Below are 15658 nucleotides of genomic sequence, written 5' to 3'. Positions count from 1 at the left end.
AAAAAAGAAAGAGAAAGGAAATATAATGTTTCCAGTAATGTCTGCGCGGGCAAAACCAAAAAAAAAGACACGTTTTATGTGAGCTGCCTTCGACAGAATGCTTGAAAAAGAAAAAGAAAAACAATGCCCCTGAAACAAACCCCGTACTAAATAAAAAAAAAAAGCAAAAAGTCGTGATCTTTCTCTGGGAGTGAGAGAAGATGTGAGAAAAAATGAAACAAGTCCTGTCCGCGTTCGAATCTCTGATCCGATGGATGAAGATAATGAAACAAAAAAAAGCCACCCGCTCAAGACAAACTTGCTTGTTCCATGAAGGATAACAAGCAGGAAACAAAGGGAAAAAAAATAACAACGATGAATCTGAAAAAGATGCGGTGGTGAGGATGCTCTAAAACGAGGAAAGCGAGAAGGGTCTACCTGGCCTTGTTCCTTCGTTTAGGCAGCAGTTCTGTTGCCAACGCGCTGCGGCTTGTAATCCGGAAGTTCGTTGAACTGTCGCGTCTCCTCGTTGTAGCGGTATGCGTGGAACTGGATGCCATACGGCTTGGGCTCAATGGCAAACACCATTCCCAGCGGAATATCCATGTCGGCAATATCCTGCTGTGTGAAATCCATAAAATAAGCCATTAGCACACGGCACACCGACCGATGACCAATGACCAGCAGATGGTCAGTGATGCGCTCAATCTCGCGGACCATATCCCTCATGCGGCTGATGACCTGGAGGTAGCCTTCACCGCCGACTCCGGGATATATGTAGTTGAGCTTGTCATTCTGGCGTTTTTTGTACTCTTCGGGATATTGCTCCTCAATGCCCTTGTACGTCATGCCCTCAAAGTTTCCGGCGTTGAGTTCGTTTAGCATCTCCCAGTTCTTGACGTCGTAGTCTTCATCAGCCTCAAAGTACTCAGCTGTCTCGACACTACGCTTCATCATGGAAGTCCAAACACAAAAGTTCTTTTCGTTGAGCTCGCGGTTTATTTCGGGGTAGGGCGGCGTATGGTCTCCAGGCAGGGGAGGAAAAGACGAGTTCATAGTGCGAGCCGTTTGCTCATAGAGCCATTCCTTGCGCTTCTGTGTCATAAAGTCGTAGAGGTCACTGCCAAAAATATGGCCGCGCTCAGTGAGTTCGGAATCGCCGCCAAGTTTGCCTGCCTCATTGTCGACGCTAAACCCATGGCGCGTGATCCAAATCTGACGGGGAGATAGGTTGAAGGACGACAGATACGATGCGATGCCGCCACTGAGGAAACCGCGGAGGCGGTACTGGATGATTTTTTGACCAACATTGATCATTTGTATATACTGCAGGTCGTTCTTCTCTTCCCAGTCTCCCAGAGGAGTGTAAGCTTTTTCGTATGCGCGAACACGTCGTCTAAAGTCTTCCAGGGACTGGTTGGGATCTTTGTCGCGGTAGTCAGGTCCGGAGAGCTTCAAGCGCATGTTGGCTTCAAGCACGTCCTTGTCATTGCAAATGCTTTCGATGAAGAGAATTCCCAGTTTGTCGTCGCGAGCCTTGATGCGCTCAACAATCATCTGCCTCCTTTTCAGGGTGCTGTTGGTAGCATCTAGAATACCAATGGAACCGCCTTGGAGTAGGAGGTAGTCAAGAAGTTCGTCAAGGGTAGCCATGGCGACCTGTTCTCTGAGCTTGGCAGCGTCTGTGTTGGAGGGGTCGAAAAACTGGGCGGACTGATCAATTCCGGGGTCATCCAGATTCAGCTCGGGAGGCTGTGGTAGGCTAACGGGGCCACCCCCGAGAATCATAGACGCCACATGCGAGGCATCTCTGCTGGGTTTGGCATCAGGAAGAGCAGTCGCGGGAGTCAGTCCAGCTACAACTCGTCGTCTGTTACCAACGTTGAAAATGCGAGAGTTGTGTTGTTGCCACGAAAGATAGCGCTGGAGTTTGTTGGTTATGTAGGATTTACCCCGAGCAGGCAAGCCAACCATAACGATGACCAGTTTAGCGGCGACATCACGTTCGGCAATCTTTCCGTCCGGAGATGCCTTGGAGCGGGTCATTCCCGGAATGTTGAGAGTGGTAGCATGAGGACGAACGCGCGGTGTTTGACTTCCAGAGTTCTGTCTTTGAGGGGGACTGTCCATTGTTAGTTAAAGTTTAGAGCGTAAAAGACAATAAATGAGGTGGTTCAAAAGAAAAAGAAGAAAAAAAGGTAAAGAAGAGAGTATAGCGCAAGGGTGCGCAATGCGGGCAAAAATGTAACGACGATTCGATGCACTGAACGCCATGTGCAGGAACAGCACATTATATAGCGTGTAGGAGGGATGAGACAGGCAAAAAAAAGCATTAAAAAAAAACTCACAGTCTAGGCGAGCTAGCGGCAGTTGAGGGCATGCTCATTCCGGATAAGGGAGTCTCGCTCTTTGCCTCGGGACCAGCCTGAGATGGAGGGGCAGATGAGCCATGTGATGGCAAATGAGGAGCAAAAGCTTGGCTGCTAAAAGTGGTGGAGTTTGAGCTTGTGCTGTAGGTGATAGATGTAGGTGAAGTTGTCAAGGTCGCATTGTTGGAAATATTGCATTCTTGGAATGAGCGTGTTACGGCAAGGATAGGCGTAGCGCCTGGTGTTGTTGAAGGTGTGGGAAGGCCATTTTGTTGGACGACAGGTTGGGTGGAAGAGTGCTTTGTCTGGGTGTGTTGGATGTGAGATTGAGGGGAAGCCTTTGGCTGTATGGGAGAAGTCAAAGACGACAAAGCAAGATCGGCCTCGTTAGGAGGGCGATGGACAGACGTGGGGGTTGAGTTTGCCTGGTTGTTACTCATGACAAATTTGGCGAGGTTAGATTGACTAGATTGTCTGAAGTAGCCGGACGAAGAGGCTGAACAGAGGAGAGGTGTTAGTAGAGGGAGAAAAGAAGAAGTGTGTGTGTGTTGAAGATATTGAGAACAAAGTGATGAAGAGCAAAACAGGGCGGGATCAGATGCAAGATGGAGGTGGAAAGCGACGCAGTCATATAGCAACAGCCGCAACACCGTAGGATTGCTAGATGAACAGGTATATGCAGTTAACAATATACCAGAGCGTGCCGTTTAACTGAATCAGACAGCCAGTAATTGTGAAGCGTGGTGCCAAGAATGCATTGCCCAAACACTGTTCAATAGGGGTCCAGGAGCCCAGGAGGTTCTGTAGGCTGTGGGAAGGGGGAGGAGTGGGAGTAGGAAGGGGAGACAAGCGGCATGGATAGCCGTCCGAGCCGCTGTTTAATTGAGAAAACGTGAGACTTACTCTGAGAATCGGATTGTCTGGTCTGTGTGGAAGCCATGGTGGGTGGCATGGACTGAAACGAATAAGATGGAGTGAGGAAAAATAAGAACAGAAACAAAGATAAAAAAAAATCCAACACCAAACGACCGTCAAGCCGAAGTATTTTTAGGGGCAACTTCCACCGGCAAGTTCCCAACTAGACCTAGAATGGATCTCAACACCAATGCGGCGTTACTAGGGTTTGACCGCGAGGCGGGTTAAAGTTGAAAGTCCGCCCTGGGCGTGTGCCCATATACAAGTACTATGCGTGTAGATACAGAAGCAACGGCTGAAAAAAAATCAAAATCCGCCTGAGTCTCTTTTTTCGTTCCTCTGGAACTCGGACAAGGATGAGATACCTAAATCCTGCTGATGACAAACAAGTCGAACTGTGTACAACAGGTCAGTTGTTGAGGTCGCAAGCCAGGATACACAGGTCAAGGGAAATTGTCATCAATCAGCCCGCGGAGTCCTCACTTCAGATTGGGCAAGTGAGAGCGCAAAGGCGGCTTGCGAGTCTGAGTGTGCCAGATCGCGTAAGGCACAGATTGAACGGCTCCTGGGTGCGTCACTCAGGCGTGTAGCGTAGCAGAGGGATCGGCCAGATGCTGCAATGCGATGCGGCGAGCAGGGCGATCGGTTTGGGCGTCGAGACGTTCCAAAGCGATGGCCCAGGAGAGGAGAGGAGAATAGAGCAAAGTATGGTATAGTATAGGGCCGATGGGAAAATAGGGCGACAGTGTCGGACTTGTGACGTTGTCGATAATCCGCTGGGCACGTAGGGCACGTAGAGGCGGATGTATACAAATTTGGTTGACTGTATGATGGAGAATGTCTCGGATGTGTGCGAACTATTCTATGCAGCACAATAGCGAGGCTTATTCTGGATGGGCTGGAGGCGGCCCTGTATGTCCTGCGTACGAGCCCTGGTCGGCAGAAGCAGCTGGCCGGTGTGGTTGTGGTGTGTTGGTGGTGATTGTGTGGCGCGGTGGCAGTGGCAGTGGCTGTGGCAGAAACGGTGGACGTGGGCGTAGATGGGCTCGAGGTTTGTTGTATTGTGTTTCCGTCTGCTGTCTTCTTGGGGTTACTGTAAGCGCTTGGCAGTGCGCATCGAGAATGTGATGCACGAAGGGTAAAATGAGCTCGGGGACTTGGGCGTGGGGGCAATCTGTCGTGCGTCGGTCCAAATGCAAGTACAGGTAGGCGTATTGGTGCCAGTAACAAATGAATCAGGTGGCCGGTTGTCTCTCGGGTCAGTTGGAGATGGGGGGCGGCTGGGTATCCGGACAATGCAAAAGAGAGTAGAAGAGGTTGAGGCGACTGATGGGGAGGAAAATGCTACACGTCGCAAGGATGGATGGCTGTTTGCTGTGATTTCTATGCAACCAAAACTTTCTAGTGGCTTATGCCCTGATAGTACAAAATATGCTTGTACTTGGTTACTGCACTGTTTTTGGATCAAAATAGCAACTAGACAGATTGACTAGTCGTGTGTATGTACATACATATGTACACAACTTACCAAATACTGATAACTTGAGGGGCGATTGTCTCCAATGTGGCCTGCGCTCTCAGGAAAATTCACTGAGCACTGCAAAAACCTCACATGGGCAGGTTGTCGGCCACCCCTCTAAAGTGGATGCTGTCGCATGTGCAAGTCAAGTCTGGCTCTGTACAGGTACTATGGATACACTTGTGGAGTGTGGGTGTAGTGCATCCTGTGGTAGCAAGCTTGATGCAAGGCGTTTTCCTTGCCTTGCGTGCTGCTACAGGCGCAGCGGCTCCTAAGCAAGTAATCTGATGCGCAGGAAAAATTTTCATCTAAAGTCAGTGACGCCAAGGTGCACAAGGTAGTAGGACTGGCTATGTGTACTTGTGCGCAGTTGCTGTACACAGTTGTAACTACACATTTGCACAACATGTATGTATGCTTATGCACTAACTACACCACATTGCGGGCCAAGAAGCTACTTCCTTGCCCCACCAAATATGGCCCACGCGACAAGTACCCTTTTCAACCCACAATTATTTTCATCCACTCTGACGTAAGTAAACCTAATCAAAACGAACTGCATCATCGCGGGCTTTTCTCGTCTGCTAGAAGGAGCGTTGCAGCTTCCCCAAGCTATGTAATATCTGTCTATCCCGCAAATCTATATACACGTACATAGATATCACATCAGGGCTCGGCCGAACTCCCCTTGCTTTCTCGTTGTTTTCTCCTCTGTTTTGTGGAGGTTGCAGCTGTTCTTGCTTCTGTGTTAACTAGCCAATCAGATGTACCACAGACACCATGTATGTGGGGTTTTTTGAAGGGGAATAAAAGAACGAAAAGAAAAGAACACTACAGAACAATCCACCGTTTTCATCTCGCAAACTCTGATCTTCTTCGCCTGGGCTTGGCAGCTGGCTTATCTTGAATCGCTTCCTTTTCCACAAAAACTGTTTGATAGATTGGTCTCAAGCAAAGATTGATCACCAATTGAGTATACGTACTTGTAGCAATCTAACGTTTCTACCATCTTTACATAACCCTAGCCTCTGAGAAACCAGACAGGCTCCCTTTCTGCACGCCCCAATACTTCCAAGTCTTGGCAAGCAGGTGGAGGGATTGCTTTGTCGCAACAGCGTAGTCTGTTTAAACTCTGCTTCCCGACACATTTTTAGCATTGCCAATGTCTTACAATAACAAGAGTCTGACGCTGATAGGAGAATTGCAATCACAACCTTCAGTCGGCAAGGGTTGCTTGGAGTCGCTTTTTTCTTCTTTTTATTCATTGCTCGCATGGAGCTTGATAAGGTTATGGCGAGGTGATTGAGTCGTTTTGTTACTATGGTAAAAGCTTTAACTTTAAAGACCACCAAAAAGTGATCCCCCCACGCCGATAACATAGCACCTGACACTCACTCCTGGGACTTTTCTCCACTCCGCGTTTGAAGGCGCTTGTACCTGCAAGCATTCCATCCGTGCCTTGGCCTCTGGTTTTCTGTGCACTGCAATACAAGTGCACACATACTTTTTTTTTTTCTTTTTCTCCATCGTCATGGCTTTTGATGCCGCGCTGGCCGTGGGATGTGTGGGAATGTGGAACTTGGAGAACAGGACCAAAAAGTGGAGACTCATAATTTTCATATCAGAAGGAAAAATCAGTCATTATCCATGCAGCCACAAAGTAATTTTTTCTGTTTTTTTGCTTTTTGTAGCAACGACCAATCTCTCTCCCCCAAGCCAGGAGAAGGAAGCAAGAAAGAGCCCACCTTCTTTGGCTCAGTTGCACCCAATCATACCTTCGCCACCCCGCGTAATTATCCTCAATGACTTGCTCTACATCTCGGCCAGTAAACATTCTTACAAAGCATAATTACAGAGACTGTTTTCCAAATCCGTTGCCCAAGTCCGCCAACATTTGTTAGTGACTGGCAAGTGGAAGTACACTTATAGGTACATACCACAGAAACAGAGCGAAACATGAGACTGGTTCGCGGCTCAAGTGGGTCACAAAATGGAGACGGTCCGATATCGCTACCTGCTTCGAAAGCCCCTCATCGACGGATTTCCAGGGCTGCTGTATCCTGGCTTTTGGTGACCGCAGACTCTCTGCCGCCTGTGCTGAGAATATTTCAATCAAGGAAGCCGTGCTGGATAGTTAATTTATTCACTGGGTAAATGAGCTCCAACTTAGGCGAGTTCCCATATAAACACAAACACACAACATTCGTCTAGTGGCTCTACGGTGGCCTCTGGGGCTTTGTTCACCCAAGCCCAACAAGACAATCACTGAGCTTTCCAGGCACAATACTTGGGTGCAACCCAACACTCAATCATCTTCTATGCCACAGCAGAAAAGCAACACCTGGCGCCCCAAAGGCTCGAGCCATCTGAACCCAGTTCTGCTGCGCTTACAATTTCCTTCTCCGTGCTGATCAGACGGACTTTCCGCCCTGACCTGCTGCCAAGATTCACAGTGCTACGTCGCCAAACCCCCATTGCTCTTGTTTTATCACAAAGCGGCGTTGCACATGGCGATCTGGCGGCACTGGTATCCCAACACGGGCTTGTTTCTTACTTCAGCTGCGAAGAATATCCTGCATTTGCTATGCGACAAAGACAGCCGCAGTTTCAATGCTGTATAATCGCCCAAGTGCCCTTCGCTCATTGGCTACGCCTCTTGAGTGTTTCTTCGCGGCGCTTTCTTACGGCCACGCCCTACTTCAAGCTCGTCTTCGCCTTCGTGCCACGCCTTCTAGAACACCAGAGCAACATTGACCAGAAGCTGTCTATGTGCACGCGCCAACCTTTCGATTCCATGCCTGTTCCGTGATTACGCAGCTAGCTGGCTAACAACGTTTGACCGTCACCTCATCACTGGGAGGAAGCACCCTTGACTAGCTTGCTGTTCGAAATCTCGAGTACGGGGTTGGCCTTGTCGAGATAGGAGGAAATCTCGGTGAGACACCATTTAGACCGTATCTGGTATGCGTTCATCCACCATTTGTTTGTTGACAGGCTATTACCACCTCGATGCAAAAAAGCCTCCTCTGGCTGTCCACCACGCTATTTTTAGGGCCTCTATCATGATACACTCCCATCAGCTCCTGTAGACTTTTGATACGCTGGGCCATGTACATGACGCGGAAGGAAATAATATGCGCAAGCTCACCAGTGGCAGGCCATTAATTGGATTGGAATATCCTTATCCCGCCGCCCTCGTTGTCGCTATGCACACAAGCTCTCGAGCTTTCCGAGGTTCCGACTGGTTGTTTTGTACTTGTACTTTTGCTTCAAGGGCGTCGATGTCGAGGCGAGGGAAGGCATCATCTACGCCCAAGTACTTGCTCCCATAATCTAACTACAGGGTATTGTATTCTTCAAGACAGCGTGTGTATAAGTATTCACACACGGGAATTTACAATGTAGGCTGCTTGCTTGTCATCATTGTGAGTAACCCTCAACCTTTCACTTCACCAAGTAGTACTAACTAACACTACTTGATTAGTACATGGCTGAATAGTAAATGCCAGAAGCTCTCTTCTCAACAACATCTGAAGGCCCCTCCCTGCACACATTATGTGTCTGTCACCAAGGAGATTATGCCCTTATGATGCAGTTTAATTACCGCTTGTAATCTAGATTAGCACATGGTATTCCACAGGGCGCACCACATGCAATACAAGGGGCTAACCAGAGCTTTTTTTTTTTGAGGCAATGGATCATGCAGTGGCACACTGCATGAAGGTGGGATTAACTGCAGGATAACTGGAGAAATCGAGTAGTTATGAGTGTTCCTCCTAGCTTCTAGCTGAAGAGGGACGTTGAAAACAATACAAGCAAGTCGTCAAAAACAAAAACCGGAAAACTACCTTGGCGGCGTTCTCTTCATCCCCTTCGTCTGTGTGATATCCTGTCTCCAACTTTGATGGTGTTATGTATTAAATCCGAACTTGAGAATAACCTCCAAGCGAGAGTCTGAAGAGTAGTCAGACTGATAACTACCTTTTATTCTTAACTTCTCTTTGGTATTCTCGGGGCTTGGTCTGTTGACACCTACAGATATAACTATTAGTGTACAAGTATAGGAACAAGTATGCAAATAGACAGATGTTCTAACTGCCTCATAAGCTGATACCAAACGAATGCAAACCTGGTGAGCTGTGCCATAACAAAGAGGGTCAATTCCTGATCTGTGCCATTTTCCAAAGTTCTTAATATCTACCTATCGTGGAAGACCTCACTTGACATCTGATGAGCCCCGTTGATGACGAGATCTCGCAAGATTTCTTACGAAACTCATATGATCATGCGAAGAGAAAGTCAAGTAGCAACACGCATATGCGAGCTGCGATGTTCATGAGATCAATAGGTAGGACGTTAACAAGATCACTATAATAGCCTGTCTGAGCCATGGTCATAAGTATATGTACGTATACAAAATCGGCAGGGTTGGGAAGATCATAGGGTTATTGTTAGTAACGTGGCTGAAGAATATGGCAGTGTGGCGTTTGTGAAACGGCAAGAACTTTAATGATGCAGTCGAGAGGGAACGATTGACGATGGATATTCTCAACTCAATATCAACTCCACGTTCTGAGGCCTGAAATACACGTAAGTACTTATATTGACAGTTCAAATGTGGTGCCAATGAATGAATCATCATCCGGAAACCCTATCGAAAAATCTAATGGGTTTCTATGACTCTTTCAGAAGTTTGGCTGAGATTGTTGTTTTTGAGTGAGGCGAAGATTCACATGTATTGACATGATGTTGCCTATAGTTAGACCCCAAAATCTCAAACTTTGCAAATTCCAGGCATAGGCTTTGCAGCAGACCTCTGAATATTTTTCACTACGTTACTAATCTGCCACGAGTTGACAGCCTTGCTTTTTGTCACCACTCCGGTGCATATGTGTGTAACTTGAATATTTTCACCGATCAAGATCTGGTTGCTAATTCCAAGAAGTATAGGTTCATTTCACAGCTGGCATATAGAAACTGCAATTGCCAAGTGAAAACAAAGCACCAAGGGGTAAATCGCCACTGGCCCTGAAGCGTCAAGTGAGGTTGTTGCCCGTTCCCGAAGAGGAAGCTAGTTGACTGGCTCACCTGTGCTTGCCCTTTGGGTGCGACCACCAAAACACGCTTTTGTTTCCATTTCAAAAACACCGCCAGCTTGGCTGACTAGGTTTGTTTCTTTTTCCCAACTCCAAAATCACATATTCCGTCCCCTTTGATACGCTGTAAAGCATCCACACGGAATATCATTCGCCGATAACTTCTGTTCTGCGATTGCTTCGACACTCATACTGACTTTGCATTGCCGATACACAGTTACTGTCGGTGTCTCTGTGTTCCGGCGATATGGAATTCGGTTCTTCTTTCTCAGCCTCTTTGCCTCATGGCAACTTGGTAGCTCCGACTACAACAAACACTGGTGTTGCTGGGCTTGTCTGTGAGACAACTGAGGCCGATATTCATGATACCATCGATACGGCCAAAGATCACCCCTCCACTATTGATGGCGAGCAAACCCCCGAAGATGGTGAAAACAAGGATGAAGAGCGGCGCATCCAGAACGGCCATTATGATCGAGCCGAACCGCCTAAGCCTTGTGAAATCATCCACAACCGCCTAACTCAAGCTTTGGCAGATGCAAAGCCTCAGACCGGTGTTCTCATCCCGCAAAAGACCACTCTAGAAGTCCATCAGAACCATGCTGTACTCAATGTGTGGATCACACGTGTGCCAGCAAAGTGTACTAACAGTGCCCTCCAGTATGTTTTATGAAGAAGTTTGCATCATCAAAACACCTTTCGTATAGACAGCACATCTAACTTTCTTTGTTACAGAGCCTTTAAGGAACTGCTTGGTTCAGATACGCTTCCTTACCTCTTGCACCTTCGCCGCTGCGCCAAGTCCAGCGACCTCCCTTCCCACCTCAAAGCTAAATTCATGAATGAATCTGCCGTCGGACGTCTCTCGCACACTGGAAAATCGAACTTTATGTATCTCATTGTCGGCGAATGCGAGCGCGTCCAACAGTCTAAGCTTGTATACAAACTGAGCCAGGTCCCTGGCGTTGAAGAGACATTCGTTACTTCTATAACTGTTCCTGAACATCCCCCCACCTCCCAGGTTCAGGCTGCCCTGTGGTCTTCTCAGTTTTGGCCGACAGTTTATCGGAAGAATAACCCTTTGGGCCCCCATCCTAGCTTGATCACGCGGGCTACCCAGGAGATTCGCTCAGATGCCGCCATTTGGATGAACCTTGCTCACAAGGTTGCCCGTGGTGCATATGAATCTGGCGCCGGCGAGCCCATGGGAGCTGTTATTGTCTGGCGTGACAACGGAAAAGCGATGGCTGTTGGTATTGCTGGGGATGCCCGCTGGCGCAATCTTCCTATTCGCAATGACCGTGGTAATTGCATGGCTCATTCCGCGATGCGGGCCATCAGCATGGTAGCCCAGAAACTTGTGCGTGTAGAGAGAGCTGCCAAGGGCTTGGAGCCTTTGGATCGTGATCTCTCGTTTGACCCATTTGCTGACCAACCATTTCTTCCCGAGGAGAAAATCATTTTTGAAGATGAGCATCCTACTCCCAATGGCTATTTGTGTCATGGCCTTGAGCTCTACACTACTCATGAGCCCTGCATTCAGTGCTCCATGGCTATTCTTCATTCGCGCATGGGCAAAGTCATATATTGCAATCGCATGCCCCTTACTGGCGGAATGTGTGCTGAGGATCGCAGCAATGGCCACCCGGAGTTAGAGAAGGAACAAAACGGAGCCGGCCTGGGCCTCTTCTGGAGAAAGGAGCTCAACTGGTCGCTACTCTGTTGGGAGTGGGAATGTCCGAATGACCTTGAGCTTCTCCCCAAGCTTTCTTACGACATTGAAGGTTAGGGCATGATGCCCAAGAGAAGTGTGTGCTTCTGAATACGACTAGGCACACATTCGATAGATGCAAATATGGTAAATGCCTGAATTTTTCGCCATTATCTATGGCAGTCTCTCCATCTGCCTTTTGGGGGTTTTCCATTGTTTCTTTGCCAGGAGTTCACCTGACAGTCTCCATTGATGGTACAACGACCATATATTAAGAAAGGGCTTTTGAGAAAGCATCAAGACCAATAGTGCTTAGTTACTCTCGATGTCGTAATGCACGTTGACAGTCACTAGAACTTGTGAGACATTTAATAATTATCCAAAGGTGTATCAAACATGAGGCGGTTTGAACGAACTGGAACTTAAAACAACAATGGCCATCACTAACTAGTTAGTGAGTGTGGAACATTTGTATGAGATCTTTCCTCCCCATATTAGAAAAAGACGTAGCTGGCACTTGTGTACGCGGCATTCCAACGTAACTCATTATAGTTTTAACGTATGGCATTATAGGGAAATTGTTCAAAGACACTTGGTTTCGACTTCAACAAGGGAACAGTCAAGAAGGCAAGAGCAAGATGACTTGAAGCGGTAAAGTGCTCTAAGCTGAGTATCTTTGCTCATCTAACCCTAATATGACTTCTGTGGGCACGAAAAGTCATCAAATCAAATATAGCCACTCAGAACAATGGCACTGACAACACCTGAAAACCATGTTAACGACATGAAAGAGAAAAATGAGTTCCCACATTCTACTTCCATAATCTATCCACAATAGGAAATTTTTTGTCCTATTAGAAAGTGTAACTATTATTATTCTTTTCCTTTACACATCTTCCCAACCACAGACAAATTCACAACACGCATGGCTCACAGGGTGGGTATGTTTCTCCCTCTTTCAACTAACCCTTACAGGCTACCTAACCCCCACCCACTGGTATCTCCTTGTTCAACTTGTTTCCTTTGTTTACAAGGAATCACGTCACTTCTTCTCAAGCCTTTTTGGATTGCATTTCTCTTTATTCGTCGGCAATGCTAATTGCTCTCTTTCATTCCCACTCTACGGCTTTGTTTTCCTTTGATGTTGCCTATTGATCTCGTTTCTAACAAAACTACCGCGCTGAAATTCTAGGTACCCCCAATTGACGCCGGTGGTCAAAGCTGTGGAGGCATCATACAGTCAGTTTTTGGTTTTAAACGCCCGCAAGCAATTTTATTTGTATCCAGCGCCTTCCAGGCCCCGAATCATCCTTTCGCTACTAGAAAACCACGAACGACACCACCAAAACCGATACCTAGATTTGATTACCCGAGGATCAATATCGCACAGTTACAAACGCGCAGTTATTCATTATCCTTTCGACATCTCCGGCGCTTCCACCAACCCGTTGACAGACCCTGCGCAAGCACCAGCACACGGTTACAAAGCAAAAGGCCGGAAAGAGAATCGAAAAGCATACAGCGCAATAGAGATTTACTGAATCGCGTCCCCTTCTCCGCCCGAAGCCTCACCAAGACTGGAGAGAAATCCGATACGAAAAAAGCGCAACGTCCTGACTTGTCTTGGACCTTCGCTAAAACCCCCGCCACACCTTCTCCTTGGGCTCAGTCAAAACTGGCAAGACTTTTATCGAGACTGTCCCAGTGGATAGACACAGCCATGAAGAGAAGGCGTGATTTTGACGGACTGTCTACAGATGACACAGGCCCTGCGACAAAGAAACGCAGCAATAATGGCGCACAGTCAAAGTTTTACGCCGTGCGCGCCGGACGAGCACCTGGGGTTTACAATACATGGGCGGACTGCCAAGCACAGATTGTTGGGTACAAAGGTGCAGTCTGTAAGTATCTTCAACTTCTCTTTTGCTTCTTAAGTCGCGGCATTGGCAGGATATGACTCAAGACGACGTGAGAGCTAACAATCTGCCTGTGAATCCTTGTGATTGGAATATAGTTAAATCGTTTCTGTCCCTGAGTGATGCCCAGGCATTTGTGCAGGGTGAAAACCCTCAGGTCTTTACAGCCAAAAACGAAACACCCAAGTTCTATGCAGTAGCTCGCGGCCTCAAAACTGGCGTCTTCACCAACTGGGACGAGACATCTGCTGCAATCAAAGGCGCAGTCAAGCCACGCTACAAGAAGTTCCCGACACACCAAGAGGCCGTGGAATTCATCCGGGAGTTTGGAAGTCCAGATGCTCTCAAAACCATAGAGAATGAGCCAATGGCTGCGGTGGAATCTACAGTCACAGATAAAAGCAAAACACCTGTTGCCAACCGCAATCCAAAAGCTCGGTACACCAAAGCGGATACAGAAACGACAGTAGAGACAGAAAGCCGACAATCCAAAGGCGGTAACCCACTGGCAAGCATCGAAGTTGACCCAGAATATCGGGACTTTGTTCATGTGTACACCGACGGAAGCTCACGGGGTAATGGTCGACTTGGTGCTGCAGCAGGTGTGGGTGTATTCTTTGGCTACGATGATCCCAAGTATGTCCCCCTTGATACCCACCCTTTCCTGTCACTCGAGAAAAAGCAAGCCATTGTAACTAACAGTAAAACTCACAGAAACGTTTCGGCACGCCTTGCTGGTGAACCACAAACCAACCAGCGCGCCGAGTTAACAGCCATCCTGTTTGCTCTACAACGTGTGCCACACAACCACAAGATCCTCATCATTACCGATAGCCAGTATTCGATCAATTGCGCCACGGTGTGGGCGGCCGGGTGGAAACGCAAGAATTGGGTGACTGCAGGCGGCGAGGAGGTCAAGAACCAGGACCTGGTCAAGAGCATCATCCACGAAATATCTTTGAGAGAGAAAGCGGGGGGTCTTACCTCGTTCAAGTGGGTTAAGGGCCATTCCAACAACCCTGGAAATGAAGCGGCTGATAGACTGGCCGTGAATGGCTCTAACATGCCAAAAGTTGCATGCTGAGCATAATGCGTAATACTGTTGTGATTTCTGACCATTTCACTCTATCTATCTTTTTGGCTGTTCAGTTAACTACGCTTTGCGTCTTTTATCTCCTCGAGCAGTGGTTTACGGAATCTAAACGCATTATCAACAAATAGACGTGGCGATTCACTTGAAAGACACCCAAGACCAACATGAGAGGCAAATATCGGATTGAACATGCAGTCATTGGAGCACAGGGATATTGGGTGTACACTTCGTCTCAAGACTGACGAATCGTCTGTCGATAGTTGAATAGCCCGTGTAATTGGGACCAGTAGAGAGCTTAGACCAAAAGTATCCAGAGGCTGTCTTTGTGCGACGCGGCGAGGATGACGGCTGTTTATGCTTAGGTCTGAAGTGGCTGCCGGTCAAAGAAGGAAAGGGGGAGCTTAGCTTTGGGAATTCGTGATACGATTATGATATTGTTTCGTACCCGGAGTCTCCTCGATGGCACGGCCGAAGTTTACAGTCCCTGCCGGACTCGCTTCTTCTTTCTCGTCTCGGACATTCTCCTCTTACTGCTTATTGGTTTGTAAGAGGTGTTGAAGATGGGGCCGTAAGTACTGTAAATGCAATATATCGCCTAACGACGATACGATATTTATGGTCTCATATGATACTGGTGCAAGTTGGGCAAAGAGAGGTTTAAAGTAAGCACGCTTCTGGTGTATGTCACACATGAAAGAGTACTAGGATGGCTACAGATATGACAAACTCCGTCCCCAGAAAGTGTCCAGTTGGGCTTAATGGAGCAGAAGTCAGAAGTGGCATTTCACTTGGTGTAAGGAACCGTCAGCGCGGGCGGGTTTAAACGCCAAAGCAAGTGAGACAGCTAAAGGTCGTCCGCCATCTGCAGGGAAGTGCGCCCCAAGACAAAGGTAGAGTCGAGATAGGCAGGTTCCGAACAATTGTCTATCGAAATCCAATGTCGACGTGTTGGTTGGTCTATCGAGGGGGAGAACGGAACGCCGGCTCGCGGTGATTGTGTATGTCTTGGCCCTGTTTTACTCCTGAAGTGCACGTATGTATGTACCTGCAAATATGAAGG

The 15658-nt window shown here is 47.8% G+C and overlaps 3 protein-coding genes across 3 annotated transcripts; 2 read left to right on the top strand and 1 right to left on the bottom strand.

Annotated features, from left to right (window-relative positions):
• Positions 1-435: 435 nt before the first annotated feature.
• Positions 436-3288, bottom strand: BROUX77_001136 (uncharacterized protein; the record flags this gene model as incomplete). Its single annotated transcript, XM_073745532.1, has 3 exons — positions 436-2089; positions 2328-2844; positions 3252-3288. 3 exons carry the CDS (start codon positions 3286-3288, stop codon positions 436-438), a joined length of 2208 nt encoding a protein of 735 aa, XP_073609371.1.
• A 6837-nt stretch (positions 3289-10125) lies between these two features.
• BROUX77_001135 (uncharacterized protein) lies at positions 10126-11667 on the top strand (the record flags this gene model as incomplete). The annotated part of the gene is made up of 2 exons (XM_073745531.1): positions 10126-10538; positions 10614-11667. 2 exons carry the CDS (start codon positions 10126-10128, stop codon positions 11665-11667), a joined length of 1467 nt encoding a protein of 488 aa, XP_073609370.1.
• A 1642-nt stretch (positions 11668-13309) lies between these two features.
• Positions 13310-14589, top strand: BROUX77_001134 (uncharacterized protein; the record flags this gene model as incomplete). The annotated part of the gene is made up of 3 exons (XM_073745530.1): positions 13310-13490; positions 13604-14141; positions 14220-14589. 3 exons carry the CDS (start codon positions 13310-13312, stop codon positions 14587-14589), a joined length of 1089 nt encoding a protein of 362 aa, XP_073609369.1.
• Between the last annotated feature and the right edge of the window lie 1069 nt (positions 14590-15658).

This window comes from Berkeleyomyces rouxiae (genome assembly GCF_048999995.1).
Source record: "Berkeleyomyces rouxiae strain 22BRR77 chromosome Unknown BrBRR77_ptg000001l, whole genome shotgun sequence".
In the NCBI taxonomy this organism is placed as follows: Eukaryota; Fungi; Ascomycota; class Sordariomycetes; order Microascales; family Ceratocystidaceae; genus Berkeleyomyces; species Berkeleyomyces rouxiae.
Note: the sequence above shows the minus strand (reverse complement) of the source record. Positions and strands in the feature narration are given on the sequence as shown.